The sequence below is a fragment of the Canis lupus genome, chromosome 10, assembly GCF_048164855.1.
Source record: "Canis lupus baileyi chromosome 10, mCanLup2.hap1, whole genome shotgun sequence".
Lineage (NCBI taxonomy): Eukaryota > Metazoa > Chordata > Mammalia > Carnivora > Canidae > Canis > Canis lupus.
The window spans coordinates 39,755,935-39,779,730 of record NC_132847.1 but is presented as its reverse complement, the minus strand read 5'-3'; the positions used below and the strand labels follow the sequence as shown (position 1 = coordinate 39,779,730).

The window sequence follows — 23,796 nt, the reverse complement described above, 5'->3', positions numbered from 1 at the left end:
TTGGACTCCATGTGCTGGAGAAGTTTCTGCCATTAGTCTAATTTTCATCCCTTTATGGGTGATCTGTTTCTCTGATAGCTTTCAATATTTTCCCCTTTCCTTTCATGTCGGACTATTCTTCTGATGTTGGACTATGACATGTGTAGGTGTATATTTTATTTTTTCTCTTCAGCACTTACATCACAATTCAAGTCTGAAGACTCTTGTCCTCAAAATTTCCTTTCTGGAATATTTGAAATGTCATATCCCCCATTCTCTTCTTTGGAGACTCCTATTACATGTACATAGAGAGTGAATATTTTATCTGTTCTATATCTCTTATCATATCAGGTATCTGGAATTTTGAGCTGTATTTTGGGTAAGTTTCTAACTGTTACCTTCAAATTCACTAGTTATCTCTTTGTGTCCAGTAGGGAATTTATGTCATCTACTGAGATTTTTATTTCAATTACAATATTCTTTTATTGTAAAATTTCTAATAGTTAGTTTCTTTGTTCATCAATCTATTATTTCATTTTTACCTGATTTTCCCTTTCATTTCCTGTTTATTTTCAATAGTTATTTTTTTTAATGTGCTCCTTTTAAACACACACAGTCAATTCTCATTATTCATGGTGTTATTTTCTATCAAGTCAACATAAACACTGAATTAGAAAATACTATCATTGCTCACAGTTCCAATGAATCTTTGGTCACATTTTGGCCAACCAACCAATACATAATCTTGTTATATGTATGTTTCTGTTTAAAGACACCTTATTTAATATCTATTGATTCATTAACATTGAACTCCTAGCCAAGAGCATTATAACTCCTGCCTGAACAAAGCTTATGTAACACATTTTCTCCATAAGGCACATCACAGCCCTCTTATGCTTAGAAATACCAGCACTTCAGCACTATGCTTGGGGGTCATTTTAAAAATCATCATTAAAAAGCACAAAAATGTAAAAAATTTGCATTACGTAGACTGTGAAAAGGACACTTGTTTATAGTATGAGGGCTGAAACAAGAAGGCACCACCTCAGCTGGGAATGTGCTGGCTGGAAAACCGAAATTTTTTGCCACTCTGCACATGTCTGCAAATGACCAGGGATAAACTTTTAAAGAAACGGTGAATTCATGATTATTGGAATCCACAAATAATAAGGATCGGCTCTATCAATTTTAAAGTCTTTGTCAAACTGTTACATTTGTCAACTTTTATTGGGAGGGAATATTAATTTTGTTGACTTTCTTGATATAGTTATCTAATGTGTTTTGGAATTTTCTGAAATTTTGAAATTTGAAATATTTGTAGACTTATTTTTAGGGGAAATATTTTGCTTTTCTTTTTTTCCTCTTTTCTTTGTCTGCTTTAAAAGGTTGTTTGTTTGTTTGTTTTTAAGTTTTTTTATTATCTCCATGTGGTTCATACAGCTCCCAGTTCAGAAGCAGATTGTTCTGCTGGAATTTTGAGTTTTAATCCATAATGAGAAAATTGCAAATCCAGTCAGAGAGCCAAAGTGTCCTTTGGTAGTTTAAGTCCATGATGTCCACTGGCCTCTCTAGATCTACTGTTTCAGATAAAGCTCTCATCCCAGGCAAAATGTCATTCTTTAAAACCAAACCAAAGTTGAGCTTTTGTCCACAAAAGGGGCCATCCAGGCTTCAGACATGAGGTTCTCTACCTGGCTTAGGTGCTCCTTCTCCTGTACAAGTAAATTTAGTCCTGGTTATCCCATAGGAGTTGAGCTAGGGCTAATCTTTGCTTATTTCTAATTATGAAGCCCAAAAGCCTGTGGCATCAGCACTGCTCACCATCTTGCATGTATGTTCCACTTTTGGTCCACGGACATCTTAATCTTGCTTTTGAACTTGGCTATGTCATTGGTTTTATCATTTTATAATTTATCTGACATTGTTACTTGTTTGGAAACAGAGGGAATAATAGCTTGATCTGAAATTCTCTTAGCTGTTTCCCTACATTTTTCTTTCACATTTTATTCTGCATGGATTGTAAATATCTGTATTTTTGTCTTCTTGTCTTCCTGCCTCCAATTTCACTAAAACATTTGAGAATACACTGTCATATACAAATCTTTTTGTTGTCATGTGCTCCTTAGCATAATGCCATGTACAGAGTTAATAACTGAAGTTGAATGAAACTCATAGGAAAGTATATATCAGTTTATAAGAAACTCTTTTGGCAATTAGCTTTGTACACAAATATATATAAGATGGATACATTTCTTCTCTAGAAATAAGCAGAAGCTTGAAGATCTCTTAGGAGGGATATTATGAAGCAGGGGGTTTCATACTCTTATTTTGTGGCAGAGCTATTTTCACTCATCCCCTCCAAGAATCTTATGTAAGATGCTAATCAATAAAGCAAGTAAGAGCAAGTAAGATGCCTTAGGGATGATGTTCATAGAAACCTGGCTGCTTAGCCTTCACCACCCAACAATGAGGTCAAGGTGGCTCCACAGAAAGTCGTCTGAAAATTGTTTCCAAATCCAGTCCTAAGGATCAAGAGGTTTGTCCAAGTTGCATTTCAGGATCTATAACCATTCAAAGTAAATATTTCCTAGCAGTATTTTGAGGAAGAAAAAGAAAAATTAAAAAGTTATAAATTCCACTTTGTGAAATATGGTGATATATGATTTAAAATCTTTGGTTTAGGGGGATACTTGGGTGGTTCAGTGGTTGAACATTTGCCTTTGGCTCAGAGCATGATCCTGGAGTCCCAGGATCGAGTCCTACATTGGGGTCCCTGCATGGAGCCTGCTTCTCCCTCTGCCAATGTCTCTGCTTCTCCCTCTCTCTGTGTCTCTCATGAAGAAGTAAATAAAATCTTTAAAAAAATAAAATCTTCAGTTTGGGGAGGGCAGGAGTTTTGGTAATGAATATATTGCTTGGGCAAAGGAGAATGGCACATTATAGGACATTGTTGTTGAATGAGCTCTGAAGCACATTTGTTTGACAACGATGTGAACGCAAAGACACATAATGCTTCCCTTGCCCTTCCTTCTGTGATGACCATATTTCACTCAAGACTTTGAACAGAATTTGAAGCCTCAACTAAATGTATCCTAGGAGCCATGTGTAGCTTTGCTCATTGTAAGATTATAAAGAAAAAATATAGCCAAACCTCCAAGATATCCTCTTTAAATTTCACAATTTCCTTTGAAAAGAAAAGGGATGTTTAAAATGCAGAGAAAAACATATGAAGAAAAGATTCCTAGAAATGCAATACAGTCGGAAAGTGGATTGACTAATTAAATAATGGCCTTAGCTCAGAAGGCTTAGCGCAAAGGTCTGTGAGTGATTTCTCAGAGGAAAGAGTGTAAGAATTTATGTTGCCTGAGTTTCAACACATCTTGGTGTTAATTGGAAGACTTGATGCTGCTTATCATTTCTAGTCTCATGGAAAGCAGGCTGAACACAGACAAGTATTTGCACGTTAGCAACCTATGCATGGCAGCTTGTTTAGTTTCATTCCATGAGGCTCTTTGCCAAGGGAAGAACTGCAGTAGTAATATCTTTCAAAGTCACTGTCAAATCCCTGCTTTGAGCTTCTATCTGGGTCACCAGAGGCCAGCATACATTTTGTGTAATTCAGAAACTAGGACTTGAGAGAGTAGGTTTTGAGAAATATTGACTCAGTAAATTTATATCCTCTTGACAGGAGGAGAAGCTAAAAGAAGAGGGAATTTGGGATGTTTTCAGTAAGGATACTTAGATTTGCCTTTTCTCTTGCATTTGATTTGCTCATTTAAAATTCTCAACAGTTCATATGCTTCTAGCTTAGAAGAACTATAATTGCTACAGTAAACTTATTTGAGTATCTCTTTTGCTAAAAAAAAAAAAGCATATGTTGTGAAAATGTTTGAACCTTAACCTTTCTGTATTTTAGTTTTGTTATTTGCTAACCGAGTCACTCTAGATCATTGATTTACCTTCTTGCATTATGCTGAGATAAGCATGGTTTTCAGCATTATACAAACCTAGCAGCATCACTAGATAAAGTATTTTATCTTTTTTAAATTTCAAATTTCTTTATCTTGAAAATCAGGGTAATACTTTTCAAGATGGTGTGAGAATTAAATGAATTAGTCACTAGCACTAGGCCTGGTACCTGGCAGATATCCAAAACGAACACATTCCTTTCTAATTCTAATCTTCTGTAGATCTATGACTTGGCCGGGATCCTTTGAGGTGTATGATCAGTGTTCTAGTCATTTTCTTTTCTTTTTTTCTTTTTTTTTTTTTTGGCTTTTATAATGCAGGGAGCCCGATGCGGGACTCGATCCCTGGTCTCCAGGATCACACCCCAGGCTGTAGGCAGCACCAAACCGCTGCGCTACCGGGGCTGCCCTGTTCTAGTCATTTTCAAAAGAGATGCCAGCACATAGAGGAGAAAGATCTTTGCCAGTGGTTATGGAGCTTGCCGGGAAAGGGACTCATATCAGCTTTTCTGGTCGGATAAATCCCAACAGTAGGAAAATGATAGACAATCCTTCAGTCCCCAGCATCAGGTGAATCAATGAAGGATTTTTCTTCCTTTCAAAAATCTATCAAGCTAGTACTTTACCATGAATAACAAGTCACATACCTGCAAAAGGTCTAGCTGACCTCTTTCCTCAATATGACAAATGATCATGATGATATTGAAGGAAACAAATTCTGGGTTGACCAAAGTAGGCATTCCTGTTCATACCAACAGCCTTAAGAAAGCAGTTGCTTGACATGTAGCTATCAATCCATAGGAAAAAAACATATCTGTTATGTGAGGCACTCTGTGTTCTTATCATTTAGCATCATATGTGTGAACTAGAACACATGACTTCAGGGAGTCCAGCTCCTGTCACTAAAAGGCTATTCACAAGTATTGTCAACGCTCCTTCTGACAGTCTCCATGGGATGTCGCTGGCTTAGAATAGACTAACGACGACCAACTTAGGTGGGTAAATCCCCTATGGCCTTTAAATATACCAGAACGATGCCAATAAGTAGAAATCAGTCATAACAATATATATCCTTTTGTGTTTTCCCCAACGATTTGGAGTTCTTTACGTTATCTTGAGTTAGGAACAAGGGCTAAATCATCCTCCGCTGGGGAATTTAGCTCTTTTGGCAGACCATCACTCACCATCATCTTTGCCATATAAGGTGGCAGAAGGAATGAAAATTCATTGCGTGTCTTCCATGTATTTACATCATTGCATGGATTTTTGTAAAGGAAGCGAACATGCCTCTTATTTCCACTTCATGATTGAGAAAACTGAGGCTGTGAGAAGTCCAAAGAGCTTGCCCAACCACAAAGTGAGCAACAGCAGAACTGCCCAGCCGTGTTCTCTCCATGGAGTCATGTTCCTATCACACCCCTCCCAGAGAGTAAAAAGTTGAGGCAGAGGATAAGAAACACATTAAGAGAACACATTAAGGAGAAAGGAAAAGTAGAGAGACTTCGGAGGGGTCCAATAAAGACATGTCAGAAAAAGCATTAAAAAGAAAAGAAATGTGTGCAGCAGTCAAAAGAAGGCCTAGGGGAGAAGAAAAGCAGAAGGGCCCAATCCACAGGGGAGGAAAAATCCAAAAAAACTTGGCTAGCTGCCTGGCAGCAAGCACTGCAGAGAGATCTATATCCACCAGATCCACCAAATGAAGGAATCTGTGAATCATTAAAAAAATGTTTATTTCTTTATGCCACAAATGATAAAACAGTTAGTCATAAAATATGAGGGCTTTTTTTTCCCCTGGAGTAATTGCTGCAGATATTTTCAACCATTTATTCTAAATGCTTAGTGTTTAACTATTGAAAGAGAAATGATGTGTTTTGAACCAAAATCAACCACGAGTTATCCACATGGCATGCTGTATACTTGCACTGAGAAATTAATTCATTTGCAGGACGGTCAAAGCTTGGTTAGCATTGGTGCTAACAGAGGTCAGACAGGGACTCTGTCTTCAGAGAAATAATACAAGTCACTTATCACTTCTTGCCCCTTAAAAATTATTTTCCTTTGTTACTAATTTCAGCATACATAGAAAGAATTATGGTCCAAGTAAAGAAAATCAAGATGTTCCTGAAAATGCATTCCCTACAGAACATCCCTTTGTTTCAGCAGTAGTTGACTCTCAATACTGAAAGGGAAAACACACACACACACACACACACACAAACCACAAAGCCCTACAAGTAGTTAAGTTGCCATTCTACATTCATTCTAGCTCTGTGGTAAGTTAGACTTGTTAGGGGGGGTATTGATTGGTCCCCTGAGATATGTTCCTGAGAATATATAGCAATTCCAACCAAACATTTGTCTGGCCAAAGAAGAGCCAAGCTTTATAGCTGCCAGAGACATAACTGTCCAGCCTAGGGAGTGGGCACTGCATAGAAAGTCTGTTTTCTGGGACGCCTGGGTGGCTCAGTGGGTTAAGCATTAGACTCCTGATTTTGGCTCCGGTCCTGATCTCAGGATCCTGAGATCGAGCATCGTGTTGTGCTCCCTGCTCAGTAGGGAGTCTGCTGAAGATTCTCCCTCTCTGTCTGCTCCTCCCCTTCCACAGAGCAGTGAATTTTTCATTCCTTCTCCCCCCTTGCTCTCCTCTCTAAAATAAATAAATAAATCTTTTTTTTTTTTTTAAAGGAGGTCTGTTTTCCTATACTTCACCTAAAAGAAGGGGCATTATAAGCCTGCAGTTAGGCCAGAGATGAGGACTAATATTCTTGTTCCAGAGTACCTGGAACCTGTTTATTTGGCAAAAAAAAAAAAAAAAAATCAAGAAAAGTTCTCCATGGCTCCACACAGGCCGACCTTCAGGAATTTAAAGTGATCTAATTTTCACTTTTTATAAATAGTGTATTCTCCTGGAAAGAGTACTTTGCCACAGGAAGGAGGAGTTGAAGAGAAGGACTGAGGGAAGGCAGAGCCAACATTGCTGAGTCAGGCACCATGCCCACTGCTTTTTAGATGCTTCCCCGTCCTCAGAAAAACTCTGTGAGGTGTTTCCTCCTCCCAATGTTTCAAAAATAAATGTATATCCAATGGCTTTCAAAATATTTTGCCCTAACCTTATTTTCTTTTTTATATTTTTAAATTTATACCTGTAAGAGGAGAATCTATGTTTGTTGAAAAAAATCTGAAGTACTACAAAAGTATATAGAGTAAAGAAAAGAAAGTCCTTCTTAAATTACTCAAAATCTCTCTCTGCATAACATACTCACTGTGATCAGTTTGATATGTGCCCTTCAAGACTTCGTGGTATGTCACACACCCAGACGTACCTCAATTTGGGGATTTTAAAAACTGACTGAGATCATATTAAAGATATTACTCCGCAATCTGCTTTACACTTCATATGTCTCAGAAAAGCTTGACAGGCTTATACATACATAAGAGGCTTATTATTTTTTTTAAGATTTTATTTATTCATGAGAGACACAGAGAGAGAAGCAGAGACATAGGCAGAGGGAGAAGCAGGCTCCCTGCAGGGAGCCCAATGCGGAACTTGATCCCAGGACCCCAGAATTATGACCTGAACCAAAGGCAGACGCTCAATCACCGAGCCAGCCAGGTGCCCCTTGACTTACTCTTCTTAGTGACTATATAGTCTCCATGGTGTGGACATACCACAGTTTATTTAACCAGCCCCCTTCCATTTGTTTCCAATTTTTAAACTACCATAAACATTGTATTAACAAACATTCTTTGGATATATATATGGAGGGTATTTTTATAGGTAAGAACACAGATGAACGAATTTTGTTTCAAAAGCACATAACTACTAAGTGGCTGCCGTACTTAGAGATTACTGTTTTTAATCCTTTGTGTCCACAGGGCTGAAAAATGAAGTGTGTCCTTTAAATCACTCTCACCTCCTAGCCACACATCTTGATGGCCTCTCAGAGACTGCCATTACCAGGCTAAATGCACATGCGTAAGCACAGGAGAGGCTGGCCCCAATTTTGTTATATTAACTTACAATTGGAGACCTAATACAGTTACTTGGAAGAGACATGTGCTGTCAGAGTTTAAAATGAGAGTGCTCTCTTTCTCAAGGAAGATTATAGGAAAAATTCCTGCTTTTCAGCTGGATGGGTCATTAAGAAGGGAATCATGAATGAATCCAGCAGGAAATACCATTCGTAGGTCCGGTGCTACCGAGTCTAGTCAGCCTAGCAGAGGACCACTCTGGATGCCCAGGGAACCCTCTGGAAGCCCCCCTGGAGTAAGGGGAGGGTTTTGAACATTTATTAAGAAGAAATCAACATTCTTTCCCTCAGAATTTCTTTCTCAGGTAAGAAACTTATTACTTGAGGTTAAGAAAACTCCACTTCCTTTCATGTATTTCAGTCTCAGACTAACTGGCTCTGGGCCTAGAAGAGAAATTCACAGAAGGGGTGAGCAACCCCCTTCCTGTCAGCCTTCTGGTCCTCTTGCCAACAATGCCCATCACCCTTACTCAGAGGCTATGAATTCCCCTTGCAGAATAACACTTGGGGGTAAGTTCACATTCCTCAGCACGGGGTGAGTACCTCTTTTTCCAGACCATACCTGGTACCATGCCTCATAAAATGACCTACCAGTGTCTCAGAGAAGCTGGCTTAGAAATGTGGCTTTCCAACCAATTTTAGTCTCATAGATTTTTTTTTTTTTTTAAAGAATAGTAAAGTGTGACAGTGAAGCAATAAAACCTTAATAAAGAAGTTAAGAGCACCATCAGCTACCACAGGCACCTTGGCTCTTATGTTGCTCAGTATGGTCACTGTCTCCTAAACATCAACTCTGGTAAAGATTAAGGATGGTGACAAAGAAACAGTTTATAAGTCATGTGATATTAGTCTAAACACATTGAAAGTCAATTTAAAATGCCTAGTTGAGATCAAGGGTCTCAGATTTGAGATCTAATTTGAATAAACATGAAGATGTGACCTAAGGAAACCTTTTTGAGGGCCCCAGGGAAGACCTGAGACCTAAGTGACCCACTTGAGTGGTTTGCTAATTGACACCTATAGTTTTTCCCATTAGTAGCCTTAGTCTTTCCTTCCAGAAAGAGGCCTCTGCCACTTTTCTAGACAAGAGCAGGGACTGTGAAATCCAAAGTGTTGGATGCACTTTGTCCTTAGAAAAGGAAATAGTCTACTTGGAACAGCTAGAGACAGTAGAAGAAGGTAGCCTGGGGGTGCTTAGTTGGTTAAATGTCTGCCTTCCTCTCAGGTCACAAACTCAGGGTCCTCAGATGGAGCTCCGCATCAGGCTCTCTGCTCAATGGGGAATCTGCTTTTCCCTCTCCCTTTGCCCCCCACCCCAGGCCCCTACTTGTTTGCTCTCTCTCTCATATAAGTGAATAAAATCTTTTAAAAAAAGAAAAGAAGGTAGCATGATTATGAGAACTAGGGAAACGTCATGGGTACTGACACACCCTGTCTGCAGAGTGATGAACAAGAAAACTGTAAAAGGAAGTGAACTGATTTTTCAGGCAATGCAAAAAAACTAGAAAAGTGAGGAGATGCTTTCTCCTCCTCAGCCTCAGATTATAAGAACCCAAAGAAATGTCAGAGGCAGCATTTACAAAGAATAGAAAAAGAGGGTGTATCTTTGGAGAAGTGGTTCAGAAGAGCCCCAAGAAGCTGTCAAGGATTAAGGGCTGACCCTGGAGGCTTAGGTGAAAAGAGATCCTTGAGTTTTTCCAAAACAAGTATTTAAAAGGGGAATATTTAACAACTGAATTGCCCTGAACTTCATAGTTTGAGAAATTGTAATGTGATTATGAAAAGATTCTTTCTTATGAGATTTTTCGTTTATTTTTTTGGCAATGTTGCTTCTGTCGTGGCCAAAAGCCAGAAAAAAAAAATCTTCAAATGATTTGAAGACTTTAGATTCTCATAAAAAACTCAGGGTCAGTTTGATTGTACAAGCTGTAAAGAGTTGGCTCATGTAATGCTATGGGTTTAAAATAAAATTAGGTCAGAGTCTTAGCCTACATCTGTCCACAAAAGTGCTCATAATGATAGCAAAGAAATTGTGGGCTGTTTCTTTTTTTCTTTTCTTTTCTTTTTTTTTTTTTTTTTTTGTGGGCTGTTTCTGAAGAGCTTTAAGGAAAGGGTAGGCAGACATCTGCTCATGATGCTTTAGGCATTCATCTACTTAGGAGAGTTTGGACCCTTTCCACTCTTTTAAAGGCTATAAAGGACTAGAATGGACATTATGAAGATTTTTAAATAACATCATGGTAGTTAAGAAAAGAACTGATATATAAGATATCACTAAATTAAAAGGGATAGTAAAGAAAATCAATGAGCTAAAGTATATTTCCATTAAACATTTTTTATAAACATTTTTTATACCATTTCTAAAACAAACCCTGTCAGGGCCATTTTTTAAAAATTCAAGAACTACAGATTTGATTCTTTTAACCAAACAGCAATTGAACCGTGTGGCACCTAGTGTCCTCAGTGAAAATACAGAAATGAACTAGGCAAAATTTTCCACCAAACCATTACTCTGACTCCCAATGATCATAACTTCTAGTTGCTGGCGCTCTCCTTGGTTGTACGTTAAAAATATTTATACTTTTCATTCATCTTGGTTTCTCTCAGCCCATCTCATCTGTACTCTAGTTGTGGGTCATCTCTATACCTGCCCCAGTGCATCACGGTACCACCGGCCTAAGTCCTTATGCCCTTCTGATCTTGTTTGCTGTCAGATCAAGCTTTTTGGCCTCAGCTGAACCGCCTCTTTGCCATCCAACAATTTTTTTATTTTGCTTTGCTGTCTTCCACTTGATTCCCCCAGTAGCTGTTGTAGGTCTTCATGCTGACTACTTCGGGTTCAACTCACCTCCTTCACTTAAATATATATATATATATATATATATATATATATATATATATATATATATATATATATAATTTATTTATTCATGAGAGACACAGAGAGAAAGGCAGAGACATAGGAAGAGGGAGAAGCAGGTTACCCATGGGGAGTCTGATGTGGGACTGGATCACAGGACCCTGGGATCATGATCTGAGCCAAAAGCAGATGCTCAACCACTGAGCCATCCAGGTGTCCCACCAAGATTCCTCTTCTTGTCATCTGCTGTCTCCTTTGGGGCCTGGGACTTCAAGTATCCCTTGACCTCCTCATGTCATCAATCTCTCCTTTTTAGATCAACTTATCTCTCAAGGTCTCCTCAGTACAAACAAACCAACTACCCACCTACCTCTATGTGATTCCCCCGATGATGGAGTCTGTTAATGCTCTGTTAATGTTTCATAAGAATAGCTTATACCCATTAACTCCATGTTCTCATTGATACTTTTTTTTTTTTTTTTACCTCCTGTGATCTTGATTTTGTCCCTAGTACACTATAGAAACAGTTGCCCCAGCAGCCCTTTTTTTTGGTGTTCAACCTCTAGGCAACATTCATCCTACTGAACACCTTTAGAAATTCTTATGTCTTCTGCTACTTCTCTCATGATGCCTTGTGTGGTTTACCTGCCTCTCTCGTGTTCTCTCTTTTATTTTTAAGATTTTATTTATTTGTTCATGAGATTGAGAGAGAGAGAGGCAGAGACACAGGCAGAGGGAGAAGCAGGCTCCATGCAGGGAGGGAGCCCTATGTGGGATGCGATCCCAGGTCTCCAGGATCACACTCTGGGCTGAAGGTGGCGCTAAAACGCTGAGCCACCCGGCTGCCCTCCTGTTCTCTTTCTGTCTGAATACAGACATTCACTGAGGTTCTGCGCTTCTCTCTGGTTAGGATTCTACATGCTCTACCTAAGGAACTATTTCTAAATCTTCAAATGTTATACATCTTATTTGTGTTTTTCTGTGGCTTATGCTTTGATCGCTTTCCTAAGACCAAATCCCCATTGCAATAGTTGAATATACCACCTATACTGGCCTGCAAGTCAAACTCTTTAGTGTTCTTACGTCAAATTGGTCATTTTCCTCTCCCAAACCTCCTACCAACGCTCCTGGTTTTGATAATGGTATCCACCATTCTTCCAGAGGCCCGAGTATCCATTTTAATTCAGCAAATTTCTATTGTGTGCTTAATATGTGCGAGTCAACATTTCCAGGCATGGGGGATAAAGGGGCAAACATGAGGCATGAGGCTCCTATCCTCATGGAGTTCACATTCTAGAGTGTGGAAACAGAAAACAAGCAAGTAATCAAAGAATATAAACTTTGGTAGAGATTAGTTCTACAAAGAAAGTCAAAGTACTGTAAAGGAGGCAGACTAATTGCTGTGAGAGATGGTGGGACTGGGCAGTGAGACAAGCACATCAGATAAGGTGGTCGAGGAAACTCCTCTGAGGAGCTGGTAGCTGAGCTGAATGGAATGAGGAAAATGTGAATCCCATAGAGGAGAAAAGAGCTCCTCTAACAGAGGATGGGCCAGCCCAAGGGCTCTAAATATGTATACACCTCTCTGTTTCCTTTATTCTCACTTCAACTCATCATTCTAATTTAAATTACTTGTGAAGTCTTGCAAAGTGACCTTAATTTTTATCTGTCACGTACCTATTTCCTTCTGGTGTAAGCCCTGTTTGTATCTTGCTCCCCACTCATTTCCTGTTCTGGAGTGTCCCTCATATCGTTACAGAATTCATCTCCCTGAAGTGAAAGAGACTATAATATCATTCTCTTGCTCCAAAGCCTCTAGTGATCCCCCATTATTCACTGAATTAATATCAGTTTGGAAGACTAACATTCAAATCTGTTCAAGTTGTAACCTCAGAATATCTTTCAATTATTTTCTTCCACACTGCCAGGCACAATCCTATCCAAATTTGTACACAGAGCACACCTTGAACATTTTCCTCATCCAAAGTTGCCCATTGCGTCCCCTTTGCTTGGACTGGCTGTCACCCCCTCACACTCACTGTGGATCATGTCACAGCCCTCTCGGTCCTCTAAGCCCCACCTCAGATCATTTTTCCTTGAAGAGCCTTCAGATGCCTCTCCACTTTTAACCCACAAAGAATTTTATACTTTTCTTATAGCATTTGTCATACTTTGTGCTAGAATGTGGTTATTTGCACATCTATCTTCTCTCTCTGCATCTTACTTTATCACAGATGTTTCCAGACAGTGACCACATGTTATTATTCCTTGGACTAGTGTAATGCCTCACACATAGTTGGCACTGAACAGTATTTGTTGAATGAATGAATGAATTTGTCAAATCTGAGTTTGATTAATATCTATTTCACAAGACCCCAGTGGTTTCCCTTTTATCATTCCTCTTCTTGGTTCTCAAGGGACTTAGATGTGAAAAGTCAGAAAGCAGAAAAGAAGTAGAGTCCCTGTTTTGAAATAGTCTAGTTAGTTGAAATCTGGCCAACTCATTGAAAGTTTATATTAAGGAATATTAAAAATATCTATTTTTTTAAGGTTGCATAATCACTATAGTGTGAGATAAATAACTCTTACCGAAACAGTAATTAATTTCTTGTTCAGGATACATAAAACTGCTTAGCATTATTCAGTTGTTTAAAAAATACATGATCACAGTCACAGGAACACAATACTTACCACATTACTGCATGTTCTATATCGGATATTTCTTCCCTCACAGCTCCTACATGACAAAGGAGAAACAAACTCATTACTACCTGTGAAAGGCTCAAAATTGAAACGATTTGCTTATAAAAGCAATTTTCTCTTAATTCTAATGTACAAGTGTTTCTTTTCTTTTCTTCTGAGTAACAATGTTCTTAGAGAAGTTCCTATCAAACACTAAACAGCAGATCTCAAGAAGTTGTACATGCAAACTGATTTTTCCATGAGGGCTGAAACCTAACCTTCGTTTTGCTTCAAAATTTTTTTACAATAAGCACTTACAGTTGGTGCTTATTTAACCAAGTAAGTAAGTCAAGGTTTTCTGAAAGTGAGTCTTCCTAATTATTTCTAGTATAAAACCTGAAGAGATATTTCACTGAAAAAAATGTAGATCTGGAATATGGTAAAAATGAGACTTACTATTCAACATGTCTTAAAATGATACACTTAATACCATGAAAACACATAAATTATTTTTATTTTTAAAATACATGCTCATTGTAGCAGTTTTGGGAAAGAAAGATTATATAAACAAAATCCCCTATAGTTGTGTCATTTAAGGATAATCACTACTATTTTGGTTTTATTGATTTCTTCTCCGTGTGAAGGAAATCACATCACCTATACCATTTTGTAGTTTGGGGTTTTTTTTTCCACTTAAAATTTTTGGAAGCATTTTCCCATACTCTTAAATAACTTTAAAGACATAGCTTTGAGAGCTACATACTATTTCATTAAATAAGGTAACATAATTTGTATAATTATTCTTCCATGACTTGTCATTTAAGTAATTTCCAATTAGGGGCATGATAAATGATAGTGTGATAAACTATGTCCGTGTATATGTTTTATCCAAGTTTCTGACTGTGGCTGTAGGATAGATAAATTTCTAGAAGGGGAATTACTGGACTAAAGGGAATGAACTTTTATAAGGCTTTTGATAAATATTGCCAAATTGCATTCCATAAAAGTTGTACCGTTCCATACTCCCATCAGCACTACATGGGAGTTTCCATTTTACTGAATTTTTGTGAACAAAAACAATTCTTGATTAAATATTCAATGATGACACTTAAAACAAGGACAGCAGTACTTTGCTATTTGCAAAATAAGTCATACTTTTTACAAAACAAGTAAAAATATAATCTAAAATGCTGAGAGAATGGTTATATAATAACTAATAGTTATGAAATCCCAGGTACATTTCTAGGTTTGTTATATGTATTAATTTATTTAATCTTAGAAAACTCGGGCAGCCTGGGTAGTTCAGCGGTTTAGCGCCACCTTCAGCCCAAAGCATGATCCTGGAGACCCAGGATCAAGTCCCAGTCAGACTCCCTGCATGGAGCCTGCTTCTTCCTCTGCCTGTGTCTCTGCCTCTCTCTCTCTCTCATTCTCTCTCTCTCTCCCTCCCCACCCACCAGTCTCATGAATAAATAAAATCTTTAAAAATAAATAGAATAAAATAAAATAAAATAAAATAAAATAAAATAAAATAATCTTTTCAAGAACCCTGGGAGATAGGGTACCATTATTATACCTGTTTTATAGATGAGAAAACTACAACTTAGGGATGTTAAGTAACTTGCCAAAATCCCATAAGTATTAAGTAGTAGAGATGAGCTATGAAGTCAGGCAATCCAGCTTCAGAGCTTACACTCATAATCATGATGATTTACTACTTCCTAATTTCCCTGTTTGTTCTGCAAATATCCATTGAGCTTTTATTATGTGCTAGGCTATGCGCTTTCTTCTGGAAATACAAAGAAGATTGAATATGATTTTGTCTTTGGTATTAAGAAAACCACTCCTGGAGTTATAATTCAGTGTAGGAAAAACTAGATGGTATTTGTATTAGGTCTTAAGGATTTCATCAAATAGAGAATAGTATCTGAAAATATAATTACACCAAGACTGTCTTAAAGAGATAGAAAGGTCCCAGGCCTCAAGACTTGACTGTGAACAGTCTGACATAATAACACGCATTAGCAATAGAATGTGGGAAAGGAAAGGAAGGGCTGGCCAGGCATTACAATCATAGAAAAGAAGAGAATGACACAGATAAGTGGATGTTAGTGCCCAGCCTAGCAATGTCCCAGGCAAAAGGCCAATGAACTTCATGTCCTCCAGGTCCCATTGGCAAGGCTGTTGCTATCATGATATAGATACCTCATGCTAACTTAGCTGATGCCAATTAATGTTGTATTCATCCCAGGAATACCCCTTGCTACAATGCCACGTTGACCCAGCAACTTGCCAAGAGTGATCTGGTTTCTCGGGACTACTGAGAGGCAGAGTGTGCTTGTTATGCTGACGTGGGTATTTTGGTCCATGTGGTAGTCCTATTTTTCATCATAAGTTAATAAATAAACTAGCATTCTAGTTTGAAACATTAATCTCATGTGTCAAAGCATTGTTGAGTCCACCTTCAAGAAAAGGATCTGTTCTTGGTATGATTGCTGAAAAATACCAGGTTTCTGAGGCTAAAAAGATAACTAGGCTCCAGTTGATGGTAAATTTACAAGGTAATGAATTCTACAACCCACAGGCCTCTGGTCGCATGCCATTTAGACACTGGTCTTGGCTGGATATGATAAGTTTTCAGTTTTGAAATTCTGAGTACATATGTGTCATGGTATAATGGTTAAGAGTACCCACTTTGAAACCAGAATGCTCTTTATGGAATCTTGATTTCTTCTGCAGTTTCAATATCTCAGTTTTATCATCTGTAAAATGGGATAATATTATTTATCTCCTGGGATTATCATGAAGATTAACTGAGTTAATATTTGTGAAGTACTTCCAGTGGTACCTAGCACACAGTAAATATTATGTAGACACTTGATAAATTAATTGCATAATAACTATACAAATATAATAGATATTGAAGAAGTGTTCAGGATATGTGGAGAAGAAACCACAGGCAAAGGCATAGAGGTATAAAAAGATATAGTTTTGCTTTATTGGAATTTGGGGTTTATGTGGGGAATTATAGATGAGAGAAATACCTTCTAATTTTGAACTTGGCAATAGACAAAGGGGAACCACCAAGGTTTTAAGACCTTAAAGCTCTATGTTTTTCACCTCCTTTTGTTTTCTTTTCCTAGACTTATCCCCCTGAAAGGAATAATGAAAACAACTCTAAATTAAGAGTTTGAAGATGTAGGTTGTAGACTTTGCATTTCTTGCATAAGCCTGTTGCCCTCTCAGTGTCTAACCCTTCTCAGCTGTCAAATATATGTTGGAATGGTAGGGCACAAAGCTGTGATTACTAGCTGAGATAATTTATAAAAGCTCTGTTCAAATGCCAAGGGGTTATTATCAAGATATCATTTACTAAAAACCAAACCAAAACAAAATAAAAAAGCAGAAAAATACCTGCTTCAATAACTTAAACGAGCCTTTCCCCATGTATTTTCAACTATAAACACATGTTTTAAAAGCATTCTTGAAAAATAGGAGCTATAAGCACATCATAAAAAGATTCTTTAAAATCCTTATTATTTAGAAAAAAAAAACAACACAAAAACAAAGAATAACACTTGCTTCAATTTCCAAAAAATATCCTGTAATTGTCTAACACCTCAGATTGATTTGCAAATAATTTTCTTTCCCCTGAATTAAGCCTTCCCTTTACTATACAGTATTACTTTATTTAGTGAGAGCTTCTTTCTTTGGTTTATTTATTTATTTATTTATTTATTTATTTATTTATTTATCTATGAGGGACACAAGGAGAGAGGCAGAGACATAGGCAAAGTGAGAAGCAGGCTCCTGGCGGGGTGCCTGATGCTAGACTGGATTCCAGGATCCCAGGATTAAGATCTGAGCCAAAGGCAGACACTCATCCACTGAGCTACTCAGGTGCTCAAGAGCTTATTTCATTTAACTGACTAACAAATGATATTAAAGCAGTCATGCTGGATTTTGGAAAGGTCCTCATTACCGAAAAACATTATCAAATTGTGGGTAACCACAGTAATTCTAGCCCTTCTGATATATTGAGTGCCTTCTACAGGTATCTGGCCCAGGGTTACATAGTCTGTGTACATTATTAAGAAGCTTCTAACAGCTCTGCAAGTTTTCATCATTCCCATTTAATAGATGAAAAAATTGAGATGAGAGAACCAGGGTCTGGAACCCAGATTTCCCTAACTCTAAAGCATGTAAAACAATAAAAAATGGAACAAGATTTGCTTAAGATGTGTAGAATATTAGTACTAGATGAAATCTGGGAACCAAGATGAGAGTTGGGCGGGGGTTACCTGCACCTAACTGTTACCATATAAATTTATCAGCTGCTCTTCAGTTCTGGTAAATTCACTTCTAGTAAGTAAAGGATACTTAAACACGCATTGTACATCGGGAACATCTCTAAGAGAACCACGGTCCTCTATAAAAAGTAACATGAAAGAGGGGATGCCTGGGTGGCGCAGTGGTTTAGCGCCTGCCTTTGGCCCAGGGCGCGATCCTGGAGACCCGGGATCAAATCCCACATCGGGCTCCCGGTGCATGGAGCCTGCTTTTCCCTCTGCCTGTGTCTCTGCCTCTCTCTCTCTCTCTCTCTGTGACTATCATAAATAAATAAAAATTAAAAAAAAAAGTAACATGAAAGAACTTCGGTGAAGAGAAGCTTATACTTTTTGAAAGTTCAAACTGATTAAACCAAAATATACATTTTATTTAAGTTAATGAAGTCACTATTCCACCACAAGGATTTGATTCATGCCAAGTGTGAATTTCTTCATCCAAGGCATTTATCTAGACACAAAAGCCTCAATTGGGGATCAAGCAGTAAAAAATATTTTCTCCCTTTCTTTAACAGTTTGTTAATATAAAACAGCCAAATGGTTTCCTTCACATTTAAACAAAATAAAATTCACCTCTAGGAATGAAAACAAGCAGAGATTTCAATCCAAAATGGTTTCCGAAGCAAGTTCCATAGCAAGCAATGGGTTCCGAAGCAATCTCTGTTATAACTGATAACAGAGATTTTAAATAAATGCATCCTCTCGATGTAAACTATAGAAGAGTTTCACGACTTAGCTCACCAGTGAGCTAAGGGCTGTGCCAGTTAAGGACTCAGAACTGGTTCAAGTATGAAAGAACAGAACACAAATATTCAAATATATTCCAAACTAGATTTGTATGGAAAGTTCCTTCTATGTGTTTATTTATTTATTTTAGCGCTTTACTTCTAGCCAGTCATGTATTAATTTTGACTTAATTCCTTCTCTCAAAAATGGAAATCATCTCAATGACAAGCTATTCTTTGTGAATTATTCAGACTTTAATTCACTTATAATGAGATTAGTGTAAGCTTGAGGCACACTTTATTGGTCTCTAATTAACACACAACAAACCATCTGAACTCTTCCAGTTCTTAAAATCCTGATATCTTTGTTTCAATTACCATAATTTGACAACCATTGAAGAGATGAATTACCATGGAAAATTAGAAGCTCCCTTTCCAGGCTTTAGCATTTTATTGGCCCCTACTTCCCCATCCTCCCACTTACATAATTTAAGTCTTTAACATAGGGAGGCATATTCAATTTATCCCTCACTAAGAATTTTAAAAATGGGCATAACATCAGTTTTTAAAATTTATTTATTCATGACAATTTTATTTATTTGTTCATGAGAGACAGAGACAGAGACAGAGACAGAGAGACAGGCTCCATGCAGGGATTCTGACACGGGACTCGATCCCAGGTCCCCAGGACCACACCCTGGGCCAAAGGTAGGCACCAAACCACTGAGCCATCCAGGGATCCCATAACATCAATTTTTACCTCAAAATTCTTCTCATCTCCTCCTAAGCCAACAGATTCTTCTGGGGCTATAACCAGACTCATCCTTGGTGTCAGGAAAGTGTTTCAGGAAAGTGTGGTAACCATGTGTTTAAGACTCCAGGATTCTTGGGGCACCTGGGTGGCTCAGTAGTTGAGCATCCACCTTAGGCTCAGGTCGATCCCGGGGTCCCAGGATGGAGTCCTGCATCAAGCTCCCGGCAGGGAGCCTGCTTTTCTCTCTGCTTATGTCTCTGCCTCTCTCTCTCTGTGTCTCTCATGAATAAATAAATAAAATCTTAAAAAAAAAAGACTCCAGGATTCTTAAATACTGCTCAAGAGTGCTGCTCAGTATGAACCAACCAGGTTATTCTATTTCTTGGAATACATCCTGGTTTTCAATTATGGACACATGGGCAAAGAACTTTAAAATACTACCATTCCTCTGTTCATCTCTCTCTTTTTAGTTATCCAGAAGGAAACCAGAAGCTCTTCACAAGAGGACAGGTATAAAACCACATTGCAGTTGAAGCTGACAGAAGGACTCTGGGGTCCTTCAGACTGTGGATCCTAAAAGGAGCATAGTTGAGACAAGACAAGAAGACTTACAGCTGGAACCAAGGCTCTGGGTAGTATTGGTGCGGGTTTTCCTCCCTTACTTCAATTTGAGCCTCGCAGTATTCACTGGAACTCTCTTGCAGGAGGATGTCCCCAAGGAGCCATTTAAAGCACTTCTACATTTCTGGGATTTTTTTTTTTTTTTAACAAAGTCCTCAAGAGGAATAACAAATTCTGAAAACACTTGAGAAGACCAAGTGCAAATGCACCATTGGGCTGCTTTTCATTTTCCACAGACACATTACTGTAAGAGGAAACAACACTTGATACCAATCAACTTAGCTATTAAAAAGGAAGTTACGTGAACCTCTGGACCCTGTGTGTAAAGCTATCCTCAGATGCTCACTGTCCTCATCCATGGGTCAAACCAGATGATAAAAACTAAGGTTTAGAACGTGGAGTCTATGCATCACAGATGGTTAGTGGTGATCTTGCCTTACAGGGTGTAGAAAAAGGAGTTAGGGGTCATGCCACTGTGGTGGGTTTCCTAAGTCCTGTGTTCTCTTCTTTCCTTTAGCTCTGTTTCACTTGTTTGTTTAAAAAAAGTAATTCTTTAATGCCCTGCATTTTATGTTTATAATATTCATTTATTTAAAAAGATTTTATTTATTTATTCATGAGAGACACACAGAGAGAGGCAGAGACATAGGCAGAGGGAGAAGCAGGCTCCATGCAGGGAGCTGGATGCAGGACTCAATCCCCAGACCCTGGGATTACGCCCTGAGCCAAAGGCAGAGGCTCAACCACTGAGCCACCCAGGCATCCCTATAATAATTATTTAATTCTAATTTAGAATATCTTTCATGAGAATAAAAATGAGCCTTGTTCATGTGGAAATTTTATTTGTGTGGTGCTTAGTCTCAGCAAGAGGAGCAAGTTCAGCACCACCCCTTCTTCAAAACGTATCTACATAAAAACAGAGTAGAATGGTAGCTATCAGGTACTGTGTGTGTGTGTGTGTGTGTGTGTGTGTGTGTAGGAATTAGGGAGATGCAGTTTACAAACTTGCAACTAGTAGATAGATAAGTCCTGGAAATCTAATGCACAGTATAGTGATTTAAAAAATACTGTATCATAAGCTTCAAAGTTTCTAAGAGGGATCTTAATTGTTCCAACCATAGAAATGAAATGATTATGTGACATATTAGAGATGTTAGCTAATAAAGAACTAGTAATCATACTGCAATATATAGATGCATCAAATTAACATGTTGTATGCTTTAAAATTTTTATGATATACCTGATATGGAGTTAATATTCAAGATACATAAAGAATTTATACAACACCACCAAAAAAATAAAGGAAAAAGAAAAAAAAATCTCACTAAAACATAAGCAGAGAACCCAAATAGCATTTTTCTAAAGAATACATACAGATGGCCCACAGACACATGAAAAGATGCTCAACATTATTAATCATCAGAAAAATGCAAATCAAAACCACCATGAGATATAACCTCATAACCATCAGAATGGCTAAAATAAAAAAGATAAGAAATAACAAGTACTGGTGAGGATGTGGAGAAAAAAGAACTCTTGGGAACATAAATTGGTGTAGCAACTATAGAAAAGAGCAGGAAGTTTCCTCACAAAATTAAAAATAGAAATACCATAAGATCCAATAATTCCACCGCTGGGCATTTACTCAAAGAAAAGGAAAACACCAATTTGAAAAGATATAGGCATCCCTGTGTTTATTGCAGCACTATTTACAATAGCCAAGATACGGAAGCATCCTAAGTATCCACTGATTAGTGAATGGATAAAGAAGATGTGGCATATATATGCAAGGGAATATTATGCAGTCATCACAGAGGATGAAATCTTGCCATTTCGAACAACAGGGATGGACCTAGAAGGTATTATGTTAAGAAAAATAAGTCATACCGACAAAGGCAAATACCATATGATTTCACTCATATGTGGAATCTAAAAAACAAAACAAATGAATAAATAGTAGAATCAGACCGATAAATACAGAGAATGAGCTGATGATTGCAAAGGGAAGGGGCTAAGAGATGAGAAAAATGGGAATAAAAACCAACAAATCGACACATCGCATACCTTAAACCTGTACAATGTTATATGTCAGTTATATCTCAATAAAAACCTATCTACAGATAACCATGTTTCTATTATATATTCATTATATACTCCAATTCTGAACAATTGGAGATGTTCTAGTATGCATCGCCAGTGAGTGCTGTATTAATGTTAATAGATTTCAAATAATTTTTTTTTTTTTTTTTTGTGAAAGAGTGAGAAAGAGTGAGAGCAGGGGAGGGGCAAAGAGAGGGGAAGAAAATCTCAAGCTCTGACTCAGGGCTTGATCTCAGGACCCTAAGATCATGACCTGAGCCAAAATCAAGAGTCAAACAATTAACTCTACCCACCTGCAACAGCCATGAGCTCCCAGACCACCACCTAGCTCAAGTAATAAGAAACTTGCTCACTAAATTCTTCATAACAAGTAATGTTTACAGTGCCTGGGTGGCAGTCGTTAAGCAGCTGCCTTTGGCTCAGATCACGATCTCAGGGTCCTGGGATCGAACCCCACATCAGGCTTCCCACTCAGCAGGGAGCCTGCTTTTCCCTCTCCCTCTGCTTCCCCTCCCCTCATGAGCTCTCTCTCTTTATCTCTCTCTCAAATAAATAAATAAAACCTTAAAAAATCAAACAAGTAATACTTAATCTGGTGATACTTGCCAATGAGAAACCAACCTTAAACATTAAAAGGTGTTGGGATGCCTGGGTGGCTCAGTGGTTGAGCATCTACCTTTGGCTCAGGGCAAGATCCTGGGGTCCTGGGATCGAGTCCCACATCTGGCACCCCACAGGAAGCCTGCTTCTCCTTCTGCCTATGTCTCTGCCTCTCTCTGTGTGTCTCTCATGAATAAATAAATAATAAAAACTTTTAAAAAGTTAAAAGATGTCTTTGAAAAAAAAAATAAAAGGTGTCTTTGACCTTTGCAGCAGACAATGTTTTTCCTCTTTGAGGTTAAATCTCCTTCCTTAGACAAAGCCACCAAAATTCTGGAAATAATGCATCTGCAACACATAGAGCCAGCAAGGAAAAGTACCCTTGAAACATGGGAGAGATAGGTCTTTGGTGCTATGGGACTTTCAAAGGCATGCATAAAAAATATCTCTTCTTTTCAGCATTGAGTTGCAAGGTTCCCTAATCTCATGCAGAATGGCCTATTCATTTGGCACTGCCTCTTGTGCATGTGATACATCACGTGGCTCGAACAGATTAGTGCTAAGGGAGAGATTTATTTTTTTTTCTGAGTAGATAGATATACAAGCCAAACTATTATGACAACTTGATAAATGTAGCTTTTGAAAATGCTCTCTGTCGTAATAATACAACAAACAACAAGAAGGCATGCTGCCAGGCATCATCCATCAGTAGGTGAGCTGGCTGGGAATAGACACAGCCCTGGTGTCACACTAGCTCTTCTCAATCTGCCAGAGGCTCTAATGTGGCCTAAGAAGCCAAAAGAATAGTTGGCCTGAAAGCTGAATTTTCTAAGCAATTTTAAACAGAATAGGGGGTAACAGAGGCCCAAATTTTAAAATGGTGCTATAAATGGAGGCCTTGACTTAAAAGTGTTTCTTTGGCATAGGTAACATATTTTTGTAACCTTAGTTTTATAATTCAACACCTCTGCTCTCTACTAATCTCTCATTATAAAAACATTGTGAATGCTGTGCCAGCTTAGAGACCCTGGTTTATGAATATAGAGAGGGGTTACTAAAACTTCATGTAGAGAACAAATTCAGTATGAATGGAAATGATGGAGGTTTGGAGAAAACATTCTGAGAAGACA

General features: G+C 38.1%; 1 protein-coding gene across 4 annotated transcripts in view; it reads right to left on the bottom strand.

The window, feature by feature from the left end:
• Positions 1-23,796, bottom strand: part of ADAMTSL1 (ADAMTS like 1) — an 872,407-nt gene that overhangs the window by 310,888 nt on the left and 537,723 nt on the right. For all 4 annotated transcript variants that reach the window (XM_072841474.1, XM_072841475.1, XM_072841477.1 and 1 more), the window contains one exon: positions 13,530-13,575. In XM_072841474.1, the coding sequence (XP_072697575.1) occupies positions 13,530-13,575 (46 nt within the window). The remainder of the gene's footprint in view (positions 1-13,529; positions 13,576-23,796) is intronic.